Genomic DNA, 18,011 nt, shown 5'->3' with positions numbered 1-18,011 from the left:
ATTTTATAGTGAGTCTCAAACATACAGGTCAATTTAACAAAAGTTAAGCAGCTCTAGATCTGAACTTTAGCGTGTTTGCTTCTCTTTCTGTCTACAATAGCCAACGGGTCTGCTTTTTTTCTCCTTCCATTGTAACTCACTGTTAGGTAATTTTTAGAAATTCTGAAAATAAACTCTATTGCCATACTAAGATAGAAAACTAGAAGGCCGAAAGATGGCACTTACAAATTATAGTGTGTTAGAACAAAGGGAAAAAAGTAAAAGTTAATCAGACTCATATTATGCTGTCTTTTAATCATTATATTCCATAATTAATTGTTAAGCTTGGAATTTTTCATTAAGGTGGCCCTGTTGAGAGCTCACGCGGGGGAACACTTATTGCTTGGAGCTACAAAGAGATCCATGATGTATAAAGATATTTTGCTTTTGGGTAAGTTTTTTTTTTTAATTTAAGAGGAGAATATGCATATTTCATCTGTATAATAATATGCAGGATCTCTCTTGAATGTTCCAGGCAGTGAAGACTGTGTCAAATGGTGCTTTTGCTTCACAGGCTGGACTTAATTGTGTCCTCACTCAGCCTGTTTGTCCTTGTCTTAACTGCATGGAAGTCTAGAGTGCAGTGAGATGAGCAGGGAGCATTACGATTTAAAAATCGGCCGGGTGTGGTGGCGCACACTTGTAATCCCAGCACTTGGGAGGCTGATGACAGGAGGATCACACAGGTTCGAAGCTAGCCTCAGCCATTTAGTGAGGCTCTCATCAACTTAGGTGAGACACTGTTTCCAAATAAAATATAAAATAGGTCTTGGAGTGTAGTCTGGAGGTATAAGGCCCCTGGGTTTCATCCCCAGCACCACAAATAGAAAAAAAAAAAAAAAAAGATTTTAAAACTGAGATGTTGCTCAATAAATACAATATTGAGGTGTGTTTACATCTTATCAGGATGAAGAATTAGTGATTGAAATGACCACCTATGAAATCCCAATGTGAATTTACACTCTGTCACTGCCTAATTATTAGTTCCCACTTTTATGTAACATGTCTGTCCCCCATGATCTCTTTACCCATTATAAACTATAAAATAATCAGGCAAAAAAAATTGGTGAAATGTCTGAGAAAGCAAGTTCTAGAAAAAGTAGAATGGCAGCAGGAGAAGAGTAAAAGACACAAAGGAGCTGGGCATGGCGGCACACACCTGGAATCCCAAAATATATATTTGCAGGTCTGGGGATAGAACTCAGGGGCATTCGACCTCCAACCTATATCCCTTGCCCTATTTTTTAATTTTTATTTTGAAATAGCGCTATGTAACTGAGGCTGTCCGTGAACTACTATCCTCCGGTCTCAGACTCCCGAATGCTGAGATTACAAGACTGCGCCACCACACCGGACTAAATCCCAATATTTGAGAGGCTGAGATAGGAGGATTGCAGGTTTAAGAACACCTTCGACAGTGTAGCGAGACTTTCAACAACCTAGTGAGACCCTGTTTCAATATAAAATAAGGCTGGGGTTATACCTCACAAGTAGACCCTGGGTTCAGTCTCCAATACTACACACACACACACACACACACACACACACACACGACGGAAAGGAAAAACTTATCTTCTATAAGTAATGATTCCAATTGCCCACTGTACTTAATTCATAAAATTGGGCTTCAAGGACTGAGATTCTTCTAATGCTTTTTACATTTACCTCTCTGTGGCTCGTACAAAATGAGGACTGAATTGTTTTGTTTTTTGTGTGTGATAGATATTTTGGCCACAAATACAAATGAGCTAAACACAGTATAATAATAGCAGTGAATAAAAAATTGAGGCCTTACTCTCAGTGTGTTCATGTGCACGTATTCTTATTTCATCATTGAAATAAGTCCTCTTCTCTCCAGCCCATGTGCAGGTAAAGAAACAGAAGCCAAGGTAGTATATATATGAGCATAAAGCTAGGAAAGGAGAGAGCTGGGATTCTCAACCACTGATGTGACTATGCCCTGAAATTCTATTAGTTACTTTGCATTCCTGGCAAATACATCAAATATTGCTTTCACTATGAGCCTGAGTACAATATATCCTAGAAAACAAAGTATCTCCTATGTCAGCTTAAATTATTTTACCCTGAATAAATAGGTAAGATCATTTTTAATAGGAAGGATTAATTAAGACTCATACAAAATAAAATAAATAAGTGAGGTGATGGATATGCTAATTAGCTTGACCATTGTAATAATTTCTCAATGTGTGTATATCCAAACATCACATGGTAAACTTTAAATATATATACTATTTTATATATTTTTGTTCAGCATACCTCAATAAGCTGGGTAGAAGAAAGAGTAGGGTTTATATTGGATGAAAATATTTTTTTTGTGTGTGGTACTGGGAATTAAAGCCAAGGGCATTTCACCTCCAAACTATACTCCCAGCCCTTATTTACTTATTTATTTTTGTTTTAAAACAGGGTCTCACTAGACTACTGGAAGTCTTGTTAAGTTGCTGAGGCTGATCTTTAACTCACAATCCTAGTTTAGCCTCCTAAGTATTGGGATTACAGCTGTGTGCCATCACATCTGGCTGAATGAATACTTCTGGACATCTTGTTACCCTGAAAACTCTTATATTAATCAGCTTTCCATGGCTGTGACCTGAGATGAGGAGAGATTCATTGTGGCTCAGAGTTTTAGTTCAGGTCACTTTGGGTCTCTGGCAAGGCAGGACATCATAGCCAGGATTGAGTTCATGGTGCAGAACAGCTGCTCACTTAATGGTGGCCATGAAACAGAGAGAAAGAGGGAGAGAGAAGAAGAAGGAGAGGTCAGGGTTCCAGTATCGTCCTCAAGGGCACACCTCCTGTCACCCAACTTCTGCCCCCTAGGTCCCACCTTCTAAAGGATCTCCCAACTTCCAAAAGCACCATGGCTGGCGACCAAGCCTTTAACATGTGCGTTTGGGGGACATTCAAGATCCAAACTATAACAATCATCTTTGCCTCCAATGGAAGAATTTAGAATATTCTGCTTTATACAAAACTCCCAAGAATCAATCTATCTTGCTTTTAGAAGACATAATAAAAATTCATCATATCATAGCCAGAGAATATTAAAGCTAGAAAGATCTTGAGGAATTGGGAGATTGAGCCTCTCTAGCCAGTCTCTGAACTCCATTGAAAGTGGTCATCATGCTCTTGTTTTAAAGAAGCCCAGAGAGAGAATACATTATCTAGCAAAGCAACTCATGAGAATACATGCACTCATTTTTAAAAGCCAGCCTCCTTTACCAAGGCTTGTTGGAACTGTGTCTCAATAATCCTTGCTCCTTCATAGTCCTAGAGCATCAAAGGAATGCTGTTGTTAGTTCTCTGCAAGTGAGGAAGATTCCTTAGGATTTGAATTATGTTCATTAATGAGTAAAACACTAATAAATAACTGACAAGGTGGAAAGCTAATCATTATATTCTGATTCTCCCTGGTCAATCATTACCTTGTTATTGGTCTGTACTTTTTTGTTATCACCAGTGACTGAGGCTGTTAAAATGCATGTGATCACCTTATCATGATTATTGATCCTTTAAGTGTTCTTACGTTCTTCTCACACCACTAGCTGAACACTACTGAGAGATAAAGTATTGTTTCCTTGAGAGTAAGCCATTTTAAACATTGATCTGTAAAAAGTTCAACAATGTCTGGCAATTTTAGGAAGGAGGTGGTTAATTTTTCTTTTTCTCTTAGGAAACAACTACGTTATTCACCGCAATAGCTGTGAAGTTGAGATCAGCCGTGTGGCCAATCGGGTTCTAGACGAGCTGGTTCGACCATTTCAAGAAATTCAGATTGATGACAATGAGTATGCTTGCTTGAAGGCAATTGTGTTTTTTGATCCAGGTTTGTTTTCAAAATCGCATTAAAACAATAGGATGGAAAAGGAAACTACCTGCTCATATTAGAATATTTACTCTCACACTCTAGTTAGAGTAAAACTTCAGGTTACCTCTTTTTTTCCTTTGATAGATGCAAAAGGGTTAAGTGACCCCGTAAAAATTAAGAACATGCGGTTCCAAGTGCAGATCAGCTTGGAGGACTACATCAACGACCGGCAGTACGACTCCCGGGGACGGTTTGGGGAGCTGCTGCTGCTCCTGCCCACACTGCAGAGCATCACCTGGCAGATGATCGAGCAGATACAGTTCGTGAAGCTTTTTGGCATGGTTAAAATTGACAACCTACTTCAGGAAATGTTACTGGGGGGTGAGTGCATTAACGGTTTTCTATTTCATTGATTGACATCATACTAAGTATATTAGAACGAGTTGCTCTATTTATTTACTTTTGTCCATATTATTTTCATCTTTCGAAGTTGTTGTATGTTCTTGCTTTTTTTTTTTTTTTTTTGGTGGTACTGGGGTTCCTGGAAGCCCTTCTACCACCACGCTACACTCCATGACCTATTTTATACATTTTTATTTGAAGCAGGGTCTCTTAAAGACAGAAAGGCTGGCTTCGAACCTGTGTGATCCTCCTGTCTCCGCCTCCCAAGCGGGGGGATTACAAGCATGCACCACCACGCCCGGCCTATGTTCTTGCTTTTTAAAAAAAAAAATTCCCGAAGGTTTAAAGCCAGACACACTGGCTTAAGAGACCCTGTTTCCAAATAAAAAAGTATAAAAATAGGTCTGGGAGTGTAGCCTGTAGGTAGAAGGGCTTCCAGGAACCCCAGTACCACCAAAAAAATAAAAATAAAAATAAAAAAAATTCCCATGACACAATACATTTAATTTGTTACATTTAGAAAGTCTGCAAAGCTCAATGGAATCGGATAAAAATACTTGAAAAGATTGAAATCCCCATTCTTACCAGCCTCAACCACCTTTCTTCCACTAAATCCATTTTACTTCAGTTTTCAGATCCTTCCATATATATGGCAAATAGAAATCTACTTCCTGATTTTAGGCCCTTCTGAAGTAGTGTGTGTGTGTGTGTGTGTGTGTGTGTGTGTGTGTGTGTATTTTATTGCCTAGGTGCTGTAAAACTTCAAGAATACAGGAATTGCAACATAAACTCTATTTCTCTCTCTCTCTCTCTCCCCACACACACTAGCTTAAAAATGAACATTTTGCTTCTAATTTATTAATTGGCACAACAAAGTAGAAAAGGAAAATGATATTTTAATGCTGCAATAAATGTCAGGAATAAGTTAAGAAACCATTTATTTTAGGTTCTGATTGAGATTAAATTTCCTTGGAAAATCACTTGTACGTATTTTTAGTTTTCTGTTGCTTAATGTGTTTCTAATGATATATTTCTGAAATAAAGGTTTATCATGCTATTAGGGTTATCCCAAATACTATAAACTTAAGGTAAGTGATTCTTGGAATTGTTTTAATAACAGACAGAAAACTCAATGATTCCAGGAAACAGTATACAAGATCCATTAGTAATATACAACATTATGATACAATATTAATCTAACCAGTCTAATGGTGAAAGCTGACATTGTTTTAATATGGTGGCAGTGATTCTGTCAATTTACATTTAAATTCTTAAGTACTTTGAAAAAATAGCAATATTTAGGTTGTCTGGCAAAGCATTTGTGCCAAAGTAAACTTGCCATTCTTGATAAATATCTCTAATGCAGTATTTTTTTTTCTCTAGGTGCTTCCAATGATGGTAGCCATCTCCATCACCCAATGCACCCACATTTGTCTCAAGATCCATTAACTGGACAAACCATACTTTTAGGTCCCATGTCAACACTGGTTCACACAGACCAGATCTGTAAGTTTCTGGGCTACTTTTCACCATAAATTTTTGTAAACTTTGTTATTTAAGAAAAAGTGAAATTTGAGGGAAAAATCTAGTAGTATCTATAAGTTAAAAAAACTGGGTATAACTTCCTTTTGGGGACTCAACTGTGGGAGATTGTTAAGACTGTTATATTCTGCTACTCGCTTGTTACACTAAAGGTGTAAGATCTTAAAGTTCTCTAGTACATGGGTTTTAGGACCACACAAAAACCATCAGGTAGTCCTAGTTTTGCATGGAAGTACAGGATCATAAATATGGCCACGCAAGTTGAAACCATGCAAAGGTATTCTAATAATCCATGGGAAAATTATGGTTTTTTAGCACCTTTAAAAAGGTCAAAGCAGCCAGGTATGTTAACACACAGTTGTAATCCTAGTACTTGAGAAGCTAAGACAAGAGGATCACAGGTTCATGACTAGCCTCGTCTACTTAGTGAGACCCTCTGCAACTTAATGTGACCCTGTTTCAAACTAGAAAATAGGGCTGGGGGTGTAACTCCCAGAGGAGAATGCCCCTGGACTCAATCCCTAGCACCACATATACACACAAAAGAAAGTCAAAGCACTTAGCTCTCACTAAGCATCCAGTCTCCTCGTTTTATGTGGATATGTTTTGCTTCACTAAGTTTCAAGCTGCATATTTAGAGACCCAGACAATGGCACTGTCTCGCTGCCCATATTTCTATGCTCAGCTTTATTTTCTATGACTCCACCTTCGTTTGGAACTTCACTTCTAGCATTATCACTGTGTTTCTTTGCTCCACTTTATTTTCTTTTCGGTACTACGGATGGAACCCAGGGGCATTCTACCTCTGAACTACACCTCCAGCCCTATTTTTTTCATTCTTTATTCTCATTAAGTTGTGGAGAGCCTCATGAAGCTGCTGAGGCTGACCGAAAACCTGCGGTCCTCCTGTCTCAGCCTCCCAAGTACTAAGATTACAAGTGTGTGCCACCACACCCGACTTCATCGATGTTGGACAATTCTCTTTATCCATTTTTGTAAAATACTACATCAGTTTACCTCTGGGAAGCAAGGAATCAACACAACACTATACTTCGTCATCAGCATGTGAACTAAGTAGAAGATGTTAGGTGACAAATCGCAGATCGACTGAGAGATGTGCCTGTGGGCAGTGACTGACCACAAAGCATATCTGTTATTTAGGGAGTTTTTTGAAGAGTTGGCAGTGAAGTTGGTATTTATACAGTTATGTACAGTGAATTATGACTTACTATAGTAATTGAGGTTTGAACGACTTTTTTTTTTTTTTTTTTTTTTTTTTTTTTTTTTGCAAAAGTCTGCCATTTAAGCCATGGTAACCGGAATTTCCACACATCAGAATTGTGCAGAATGGGGGCTTCTTATGGAAAGTCTTTGCACCTCAAAGGACTATCTAAGCATTAAGAGTTATTAGTAGCTAAATTATCTGGATAATATTTCAGCTTTAATGCAGATTCTATTTTAGTCTGAGCTACTACAGGGATAAAAATTTTATTTCACAAAATATCTACAATTGATTAATTGCTTTTAAATTTAACTAATGAACTCCAAATTTTCTTTGATCCATTGCTTCTGAATACTAACTCACTGAGATAACTTGAGTTATTATGATGTAATTATTATGCATTGTTGTATTACCTACTGATTTTTTTTTACGATATTGAATGCTGAACCCAGGGGCATTCTACCTTCAAGCTACACCCCCATCCCTATTTTATATTTTATTTGGAGACAGAGTCTCACTAAGTTGCTGAGGCTGGCTTTGAACCGGTGCGATCCTTTCTCAGCCTCCCAAGTACTGAGATAACAAGTGTGGGCCACCATGCCCAGCTACCTACTGATTTTATAATGGTCTTTAATAACTAGTTATTCTCCCATTTTACCAAAATTCTCCATGCTATGCAGCAATTGGAAAGTATGACCAGTGAGCTAGTAGCAGGTAAAGCAGAGGCCACAAAACTGCATGTTATCATACTGTCCTTTAGATACAAGCCCTGGTAGACCTTAGGGTAAATTCTGTCTGAACCACACAATATTCTCTGAGTATATGAGAGAGAAATTAAATTATTTGGAAAAAATAAAAATTCTCGAAATAATATGGCATACTTAATATATGACTTTCTAGGTACTTGAAAGATATTAATTTGAGACCATTTTACTTTTTTCATTTAATAAATAGTTAAGATCAGAGAGAGAGAGGAGAGCCCAATACCATGGCAGAAAGCAAGTGGAATTGTGTCTCTTACAGGTCAGTTATTCATAAACTTGAAAAGTAAAACACATTAACAACACATCAGACATGGTAGGCATCAACTGGCGAGAGACTGACAATTTTGCTGACAATTCTGCAGTAGAATCTTTTACCTTTTAAATGCTAGTGTTCTGGTATTTTAAAAAGCAAATTTGCTGGCCCTGATATTTTGAGAATCACATCATCACAATGTTCATTTTTACTTTTTTAATACAACATATGTGAGAATCACTTGTAAAGGAAAATCTGGCTTTTCTGTACTTATGAAAGTGGTTTATAGTGCATGCAAGGCAAGACGTTAAATTACTTCAATCAAAAATTTAAGTTAATGCTTATAGTTTGGTCTTTCACAGAAGCCTGCTCCAATTTTAATTCCATTCTAAATATCCATAAATAATTTTAAAAATTTTTGAAACTGAACTTTTGTCAATTAAACTTCATTTTTTTTTTTTTTGGTGGTGGTGGTACTGGGGTTCCTGGAAACCCTTATACCTCCGGGCTACACTCCTAGACCTTTTTTATACTTTTTTATTTGGAAACAGGGTCTCTTAAACCAGTGTGGCTGGCTTCAAACCTGTGCGATCCGATCCTCCTGTCTCTGCCTCCCAAGAGTGGAAATTACAAGCGTGCACCACCACCCCAGCTAAACTTCATTTAAGATGTTATTTCTAAGCAATTACTAATCTATGTTTAACAATAATATAATGTTTGTATATTAAAGAACACCAGTAAAAGGAGACTGTTTTTGGTTTTGGAATTTTTTTTTTTTTAACTAAGAATTGAACCCAGGGGCATTCTTCCTCTGGCTATCCTCTCACCTCTATTTTATTTTTAAACAGTGTCTTAGAATTGAAAAGGGCCTCGGTAACTGACTAGGGCTAGCCTCAAACCTGCAATTCTCCTGTACTAGCCTCCCAAATACTAGGATTATAGGCATGCACCAGAAAAACTGACTTAAAGTTTTTTAAAACTCTGAAAAAGAAGAGAAAATCTCCATGTAAAGTTTAGAATGCCATATTCTGATCACACTTTCTATTAGTTCCATTTACTATAGATTGTTTGTGAGTACAAAAATATTTCAACTTTTGGAAAAATACAGAAAAGCTTCTAGATTATCTTGTAACATGGTAAAAATTGATATTAAGAAGAAATCCTATTCTAGACAATGAAGTATTCAACCTACAACTTTTTATATTCAATTCAATTTTTTCTATTAAATTACTTTCTATTCAATTATTCAGCCTTGCTTTTTTCAGTGAAGGGGAAGGGACAGGCAGGTTCAATTGTAATAGAATAACTGTGAAGCAACAAAGCCACTAGGTTTCAGATGCTTTTGATTATAGCCTAGATTTCAAAACACTTATAAAGTATCTTAACTCTAATTGTGTATGTCACCTAATATATCTGAATTACTGCAATCTAAATCAAATATATTTAATTTTTTGTGTATTTTGATTTCAAACATTATGAAGATTGTTTCTAATATTTGAAAAGCTGGCTGGGCAGGGTGGTGCACGCTTGTAATCCCAGGACTTGGGAGGCTGAGACAGGAGGTTCCCAGGTTCGCAGCCAGTCTCAGCTACTGATGCCCTCCCCAACTTAGTGAGACCTTGTTTTAAAATAAAGAATAAAAAAATATGGCTGGAAGAATAGCTTGGGGGTAGAATGCCCCTTGATGCAATTCCTAGTACTGCAAAAAAAAAAAAAAAAAAAGGGAGAGATAAGAGTAAAAAAAATCACTGAAAATCACTGACGTTTTCCCCCACAACTTCTTTCTACTGAGCTGTTAGAGAATTAAATGCTTATAAATGCTTTTAAGAAAGGTTGAAAATAAGCTGGGGATGGTGATTCACATTTGTAATTACAGTATTTGGGAGACTGAGACTAGAGAGAGTATCACAGGTTCAAGTTTAGCTTCAACAAGTTATCAAGATCCTGTTTAAAAATTAAAAAAAAAACATAAAAAGGGCTGAAGATGTAGCTCAGAGGTAGAATGCCCTTGGGTTCAATCTCAAATACCAAATAAATACATAAATAAATAAATAAATACATACATACATACATACATACATACATACATACATAATTGGTAGAAAATAAAACGGGCATGTGGCATATGCCTGTAATCCCAGTTCTTGGGAAGCTACAGGTTCAAGACCAGCCTCAGCAATTTAGGAAGACCCTGTTTCATATAAAAATTAAAAGGTTTGGGGTGTATCTAAGCAGTAGAATGCATCTGAGATCAAGCCTCAGAAAAAATTCCTAAAAAAAGAAAGGTAGAATATTATCTAAAGTGATTATGAAGATATTTTAGCTTGATCTATTGCTGTTTAGTTCTCATGAGGGAGGTAAGCGAGATTGCCTCTCCATCAGCGTGCCAATGGGCTGATGATGCATTTTACAAATTAATATTTTATCTATGATCTTTTAAAAACATTTCAATAATATAATAGTGCATATTGGCATTGTGTAGAATTAAATGGTATGTATGTATATGGGGCTGCAGTTTGAGTGTAACTGTCACATACAATTCTGATTCTTTTCCAGCAACTCCTGAAACTCCACTCCCTTCCCCACCACAAGGCTCTGGACAAGAACAGTACAAAATAGCTGCAAACCAAGCTTCAGTCATTTCCCACCAATCCCTCTCCAAACAAAAGCAATTGTGAGAACATTTTTCTTCTGCACGGCACTGTGTCAATGTGAAAAGTTGTTGGTTTTGCAATATCTCAGGATAGTACTTTTGGCAAGCTCTTAGCCAAGGCTTCTTCATGGTGCTGTTTATAAGATGGTATCTCATTTTCTTGTTTATATGCTCATTTTGTTTGTTGTTGCTATGGTGTGGATTTTACATGCAACCAATGTATATTTAAGTTTGAAAATGTTTATATAGTGTATTGTTTTCAACTGCCTCTGCACTGTGCCCGAGCCAGTTAAATCTTATGTACTACTTTCATTTGTTTTCGTAATATTAATTTAAATCTGTAAATAATTGCTTTATTGTGATGTGATGCAGAACTAAGTGTTCTTTTTTGACTAAGAAGAGTAGATCAGAAATCCAAGGTTAATGTAAAATGAACCATGTTGTTTTTATAAATTATAAATTTACAGATTAGAAACCTAAAGCGGTAGAGTAGAGAATATTTCTTTGAAGAATCAGGCGTTCTGTGGCTAGGAAGCATCTCTTCAGTGCACAGTTCGATGTCTATACAGTTCAGAAAATTATAAAAAGACATTCCAAGGATGACTGGATATTCTTGGAAAATTAGGTTGGAAGATATGTCTTCAGCTATCAGGATACAAGCTAAACTGTAACAACAAAAAATCCAAGAGAACAGTGGTTCAACTAAGAGACACATTCATCTCTCCTAAAGCAATCTAGAAACAGTTATCCATTGACTAGAAATTAGCACATGCAGCTTCGGGGAGGCCAGAAAAAGTAGTCCTGAAGTGGAAAGCCTGTGTGGGCTAAACAGGACAACTCTGGGAGACCCATACTAGGATAGGAATTTGCCATCTACCACACGTGTGCCTCACTTAATCCTCACAATCTCATAAGAGAGGTAGTCTCTCTCTCTCTCTCTCTCTCTCTCTCTCTCTCTCTCTCTCTCTCTCTCTCTCTCTCTCTCTCTCACACACACACACACACACACACACACACACACACCCCACACACAAAACACATACACAGAAACCTTCAGCTTGCGGGTTTATGTATTATAACCAAAATTCATAAACTTAAGGGATAGGAGAGCTACATGTAGACCCAGCTCTAGTCAGCTTCCATGAGAAAATTTCTTTGGTGTGGAAAAACAAAGGTGAACTTCTTATTCACAGTAGTGTGTTTTTAAAATAAATGTCATCAAGTCATGATTGAATACTATCCATTATGCTACCTGTAAAACAGTGTAGGTAGAACTGTTGCTACGTGAAAAAAAAAAAAGACCACTTTTGTACTTTTAACAAGAATCTTCCCCTTACAAAAAGCAAAACAAAGCAGTAAAGAATTTAAAAACACTAGAATGAACATCAAAACAGTGGAATTACTGCCTTAAAAGAGTTCCAAAAACTCAATATTTCAGGAAGATACTGAATGTCTGATTCCAGGCTGAGAAACATGTTCATGATAGACCTAAACAATCTGATATCATATGAAGCTGGAGTTTATTTTAAACCAGTTAATGAAGGCTGCCTTATGAAGCAGTGATTCTTCTCTGTCTCTTACCATTTCAGAGGCAGGGTAAGCCAGATATGCAATTGATGATATAAAAGAAGAAAACAATATTCCAAGCTCTATGATATTGAATCAAATAATTTTTCTCACCTCAGGGCACTTCAAAATTTCTAAGAATATAATTTCATAGCTACCATTTATCCTACAAAGAAAAGTGTTGTGTTAATGTTAATTTGTTGGCTGTTAAAGTAAAATTGAACTCCAGAAAACTTTTATGTAAAGCTACCATTGATTTAGTAGAATCAATACTATTCCTTTAAGAGATGGTATCTTGTGTAACTCTAAATATATGTATCACTGAGTAAAGGAAAATTGACAAAGGGAGAGAAAGTTTTTTAATTCTTATTTTATGAAAACTTACTCTAGTGTCTATTTCATGAATAGGAATGCTTTTTATTTTTATAAATACAAATATCTTTTTGATTTTTGTTTACTTTTATAGGGTTGGTCTCTTAGAAATTATTTTTTAAAAAATCTTAGTCCCTTCAGGTTCCCATAACAAATACCATATACTGGGAAGTATATAAATAAGAGAAATTAGTTTCCTCTGGTTCTCCACCTTGGGAAGCCTAAGGTCATGGTGCTGGTTCATAAATGGAAAATTCTAGTTTATGTCCTTATGTGGTGGAGGAGCAAGGCTGCTTTCTGGGTGTCTTGTTTAAGGGCACTAATCCTATCCAAAAGGGCTCCATGATGTTCAGACCATAGTAAATATATTTCAAATGTAAAACATAAAATTTGGCCTTGATGAATCCTCTAATTTATCTACAAATATTTACTAAACAGTTATCTTTTAGAAATTATTACTAATGATTTTATTTTAATAACTAAAGTCAGGGAATTTGTAATATATTTTTATATGCTGGACTGCCAAAATTGCTAAACAAAGAGGAAGTAATGTTTTCAGTACATTTCAAAATGTTGATAAGAAAAGTTTTTGCTTTTATATAATATACTGTTTTTAGGTAATAGAAATGAATAATTTATTGTGAAATAAGAATTCATTTTATAAATGTAAAATTATTTTTATAAATTTCATTGTTGAAAATCAAAAATTAGATTTTTAATGTTAAATTATAGTGAAATTAAAATATTTCTAAACTATGATACTTTGTTGTTTCACTGGACTTTCTAAATAAAAACAGAAAAAATTAACTGAAATGAGTGCTGTATTAGTTATCATAAATGATTTCATGATCTAAAAGATATTGAGAAAAATTTTCATATGTTATTAAGTTGATATAGAGTCTAACACTGGTTGTTAATATCAAATGCAAAATTAATTAACACATTCTCAAATAGAATAGAATTGGATGGTGATTGAAGAGACAATTCTCAGCATTTATACTTTTAGCATTTTTTTTTTTTTTTTGCTTTTTGGTAAGTTACATTAATTAAAATATGTGCCCTTAGTTTAAATGGTATATGTGACTACTTTGATGCAGAAATTGTTAACTTAGATATCTTAATTGCTGGTATCCTCTATATTTAAAACTTCTTTGTAAAATTTCTAAACATGAGGATCAGTAAATCTTATTTTTATAGATTTCTACTGTTTTATTTTTACTTCTGTGAAGGTGTCACTTCTGCCCTGATGCACCAGGGCAGTGGGATAGGTCGCTAGAATGCCAAAGAATGTGCCCGCAGACAGTATGGCGGCATATGGTTTATTAGGGAAAACTCAGGAGAGTTCAGTGACTGTTTCCTGGTGAGAGGCTCACAGATAGTAGCATTGTTCCTCAATGTACTTTTTAAGCAGTGCCTTAGTCCCTCACAGTGCTTTGTCCAGTGGTGACCGACTGGATGAATGCCATATGTTTTCTCCATGATGCCCTTGATTCTGCACCTTTCTCCCCTCAGAGAGGGTTTATATGTGGGCTGCAGAAGCAGCCATGTCATCAGCATCAGCTGGCTTATAGCTTGTATGAACACCACCCCAAGGAGTGACTGACCTGGCCCACATGCAAGATGGTGGATTTCTACAAATGGCATTAGCTTGCCCTCAGTCCCACTGTGAGTAAGAGAAAGCCAGTGTCCTTCAAGATAATACATATCTGGACTTTCTGCCCAGGCTCGCTCTCATTGTTCCCTTAATTTGGCTAGGATTTTGGGAGCAGAAAGGGATCATTCTGGAACATGTGTCCCCCACTTAAGGGCAGTCCCCTTGTAGCCCCTCTTGTAGTTGTCTATCTCTCTGTTCTGTTCTTCAATAAAATTAAAATACTATAGTTATTTTATTTGTTATGTTTTATTCCATGATTTGAAAACACATTTATATCATACTTTAAAAAAAAAAAACATTTGAAACCTTACCGGTTGACTTTCTACAATGAAAGAACCCACCTACATTTTTCAAATGTTCTTTTTTCATGGGGTATTAAGGGTTTGAACCCAGGGTTTTGTATATATAAGGCAATCATCTTTCCATTGAGATACATACCAGCTCTAAGTTTCCTCTCCTCTCCTCTCTTTTCTCTCTCCTTCCTTCCTTCCTTCCTTCCTTCCTTTTTTCCTTCCTTCCTTCCTTTTTTCCTTCCTTCCTTCCTTCTTTTCTTCCTCCCTCCTTCTTGCTTTTTGGTACCAGATACTGAATCCAAGGACATTCTACCTCTGAGCAACACGCCCAGTCCTTTCTTGTTTTTCATTATTTTGAAACAGGAGTTACTAAATTACTGAGGGGATCCAGTTGTTGAGGCAGCTCTCAAACTTGTGATCCTCCTGTCTCAGCCTCTCAAATACATGGATTACAGGTGTGTGCGCCACTATACCCATCTCAATTTCTTAATAAATATTTTTATTTATTTTAGCAGTTACTGTTCAAAAAACTTCAAGCCACTTTTTAAAATCAAAACAAATATTTTTATTACCTCAATGGAGAGTAGAGAGCATATATCCTAATGCCATAAAATGAGAAGAGAAGAAATACTCCTCCCTGTTTCCAAATAAAATGTAAAATAGGTCTGGGAGTGTAGCCCAGAGGTAGAAGGCTCCTGAGTTTTATCCCAAGTACAACACACACACACACACACACACACACACACACACACACACACACATACACACACAAAAAAACCCCAAAAAACACAATTCATCACACTATAGAGTGTAATATAAAAGTCAAATTAGTAAAAGTCATATTTATGCAGTATAGGCTACATTATCATCAAAATTCAAAGTTATAATCTATTGAGTAATGTTTATGCCCAAATGTTGACAATTATGAAAGAGTTCTGATTTTAATTCATTTCTAGGTAAATTTGAGCATAAAGATGTATGGATTGGGAAAGAAGGAAGATGTAAAAAGATGTTAACAATGTAGATAAGACTGAATGACAGCTGTTTGGAATACAAATAACATGGAAATGCTGGCCAGATTTGAGTTTTGGTTAGAGAGAGAGAGAGAGAAATTGTAGTTGAGGATGTTCCAGTGGAAGAATCCCACATGGCAAATGTCTAGGTTCATTCTTTGTGTAGATTGCTTCTTTTGACCAGCTTTTCCTTTCTGATTTTCAATCTCAGGGCTTCCTCCTTCATCTCCATAAAGATTCAGTTAACATATTAGACTCAACCAACTATGAACACTTTTACAAACTTTTGAGTAAAATTCATGACTTCCCTCTTGTGCCTTATTGTTTCATATACTTCTGTTTATAGCATTTATTTCTACATTGTTGTTTATTGCTAATTACAACAAATCCCAGGTGAGCAGGGGCCACATTGGATACATTTCTGAATTTCCAAGATAAACTGAATTCTCAGCAATTATTAAGTGACCAATAGTGATTTCTAAATTATACAAGAGGATAGTCACAATTTTCTTTTTTTAATAAATATTTTTATTGGTGCATTGTAGTCAAACATTTTAATGGAATACAAGACTTGTGAGGGTATACAACCACACATCATCCAATTGGCCTTTATCAGATACCCATACCATTCCCTCCCCATCCCTCGAGCCCATGCTTGATTTAGTGATTAACTTTGATATATTTGTTTACATAGATCATGTGCTTTAAAGAGATTCCATCTTCCCCCATCCCATCCCCTCTGATTGGTCACCTTAATTGCTCCTCCATAGAGCCCTTTCTTCAACTGGATTTCCTCCTATCACCCATTTCTTTCTAGTTTTTGCATACTAGGGAAAGCATCTGATTATTTATTTTCTGTGATATTTCTCTAAGTATGCTGCATTGTAAGTACCTATCCCACTCTTGGAGCCTCCGGCACCTGCCTCACCCCTCAGCAGGCTCGAATCTCAGCCTTGGAGGCCCAAGCACTGGCCTTGCCTCACAGCAGGCTCTGATCACAGCCGTGCTGGCCCTGGCACAGGCCTCACCCCTCGGCAGGCTTGGATCCTGGCCTCGGAGGCTCAAAGCACAGGACTTGCCTCATGGCAGGCTCCAATCCCAGCCTCACTGGCCCCGGCACTGACTTCACCCCTCGGCAGGCACCGATTCCAGCCTCAGAAGCCCCAGCACTGGCCTTGCCTCACAGCAGGCTCCGATCCCAGCCCCGCTGGCCCTGGCACCGGCCTCACCGGCCCTGGCACCGGCCTCACCCCTCAGCAGGCTCTGATTCTGGCCTTGGAGACCCCGGCACCAGCCTCACCCCTCAGCAGTCTCTGATCCCGGCCTTCTACCTCCTGGCTACACTCCCAGACCTATTTTTTTTTTAAATATTTTTGTTTGGAAACAGAGTCTCTTAAGCCAGCGAGGCTGGCTTTGAACCTGCATGATCCTCCTGTCTCTGCCTCCCAAGCACAGGGATTTCAAGCATGCACCACTATGCCCGGCATTCTTTCATTTTCTTTTTAATATGACAAAGCAGTACATGGCTTTTGCAAAAGCTGGAACCCCACATACCTAGTGGCAATGAATTTTTTTCTTCCTCCAAAGGCAGAGGTCCACAGCTTCACTTCAGAGAGCAGGCTCTGCTGCTCCATGTGCACCTTTGTGTCCTGCTCTTTGCAGAGGAGTGCGGTGGCCATGAAGGCTGATGTCTCCCAGAATACGCAGCATGGCAGCCCATCCTGGCTATGCGGGCCTCACTCTGATACCACCCAAACCCTTTTACCACTTGGCAGGTTGTCCAGAATTCCTGAGCTTGTGTGGCAGAAGCAGTCTACTTTTGGGGAGATTTCCGCCAAAGTTAAAGGTGTATTGGGCTGGTTCTGTCTGCCCCTCCAAATATTGGTCACCACCTCCGCCACTGCTGCCACGCCACCTCGGATCTCTCCTGAACATCTTTCCCCCACAGTATGATTTCCAGAACTCTGGAGCATGTGTGGCAGTAGCAGTCTACCTTTGAGGACATTTATTCAAATTTTTTTTGTTTTGTTTTTTTGGTGGTGCTGGGGTTCCTGGAAGCCCTTCTACCTCTGGGCTACACTCCCAGACCTATTTTATATCTCTTATTTATTTGGAAACAGGGTCTCTTAAGTCAGAGAGGCTGACTACGAACCTGGGTGATCCTCCTGTCTCTGCCTCCCAAGTGTGGGGATTACAAGTGTGCACTGCCACACCTGGCTAATTTTTTTTTTTTTTTTTGTGGTACTGGGGTTCCTGGAAACCCTTCTACCCTAGGCTATGCTCCCAGACCTATTTTTATATTTTTATTTGGAAACATGGTATCTTAATCCAGTGAGGCTGGCTTCAAACCTATGCCATCCTCCCATCTCTGCTTCACAAGTTTGGGGATTAGAAGCATGTGCCACCATG

General features: G+C 37.5%; 1 protein-coding gene across 2 annotated transcripts in view; it reads left to right on the top strand.

The window, feature by feature from the left end:
• Positions 1-10,729, top strand: part of HNF4G (hepatocyte nuclear factor 4 gamma) — a gene marked incomplete at both ends in the record, with an annotated part of 28,094 nt that extends 17,365 nt beyond the window's left edge. For both annotated transcript variants that reach the window (XM_080694646.1, XM_080694645.1), the window contains 5 exons: positions 343-430; positions 3,734-3,886; positions 4,013-4,249; positions 5,654-5,776; positions 10,608-10,729. In XM_080694646.1, the coding sequence (XP_080550772.1) occupies positions 343-430; positions 3,734-3,886; positions 4,013-4,249; positions 5,654-5,776; positions 10,608-10,729 (723 nt within the window). The remainder of the gene's footprint in view (positions 1-342; positions 431-3,733; positions 3,887-4,012; positions 4,250-5,653; positions 5,777-10,607) is intronic.
• Positions 10,730-18,011: the final 7,282 nt, after the last annotated feature.

This window comes from Muscardinus avellanarius (genome assembly GCF_963383645.1).
Source record: "Muscardinus avellanarius genome assembly, chromosome: 4".
Lineage (NCBI taxonomy): Eukaryota > Metazoa > Chordata > Mammalia > Rodentia > Gliridae > Muscardinus > Muscardinus avellanarius.
The sequence above is the reverse complement of the archived record's forward strand: the minus strand, read 5'-3'. Positions and strand labels throughout refer to the sequence as shown.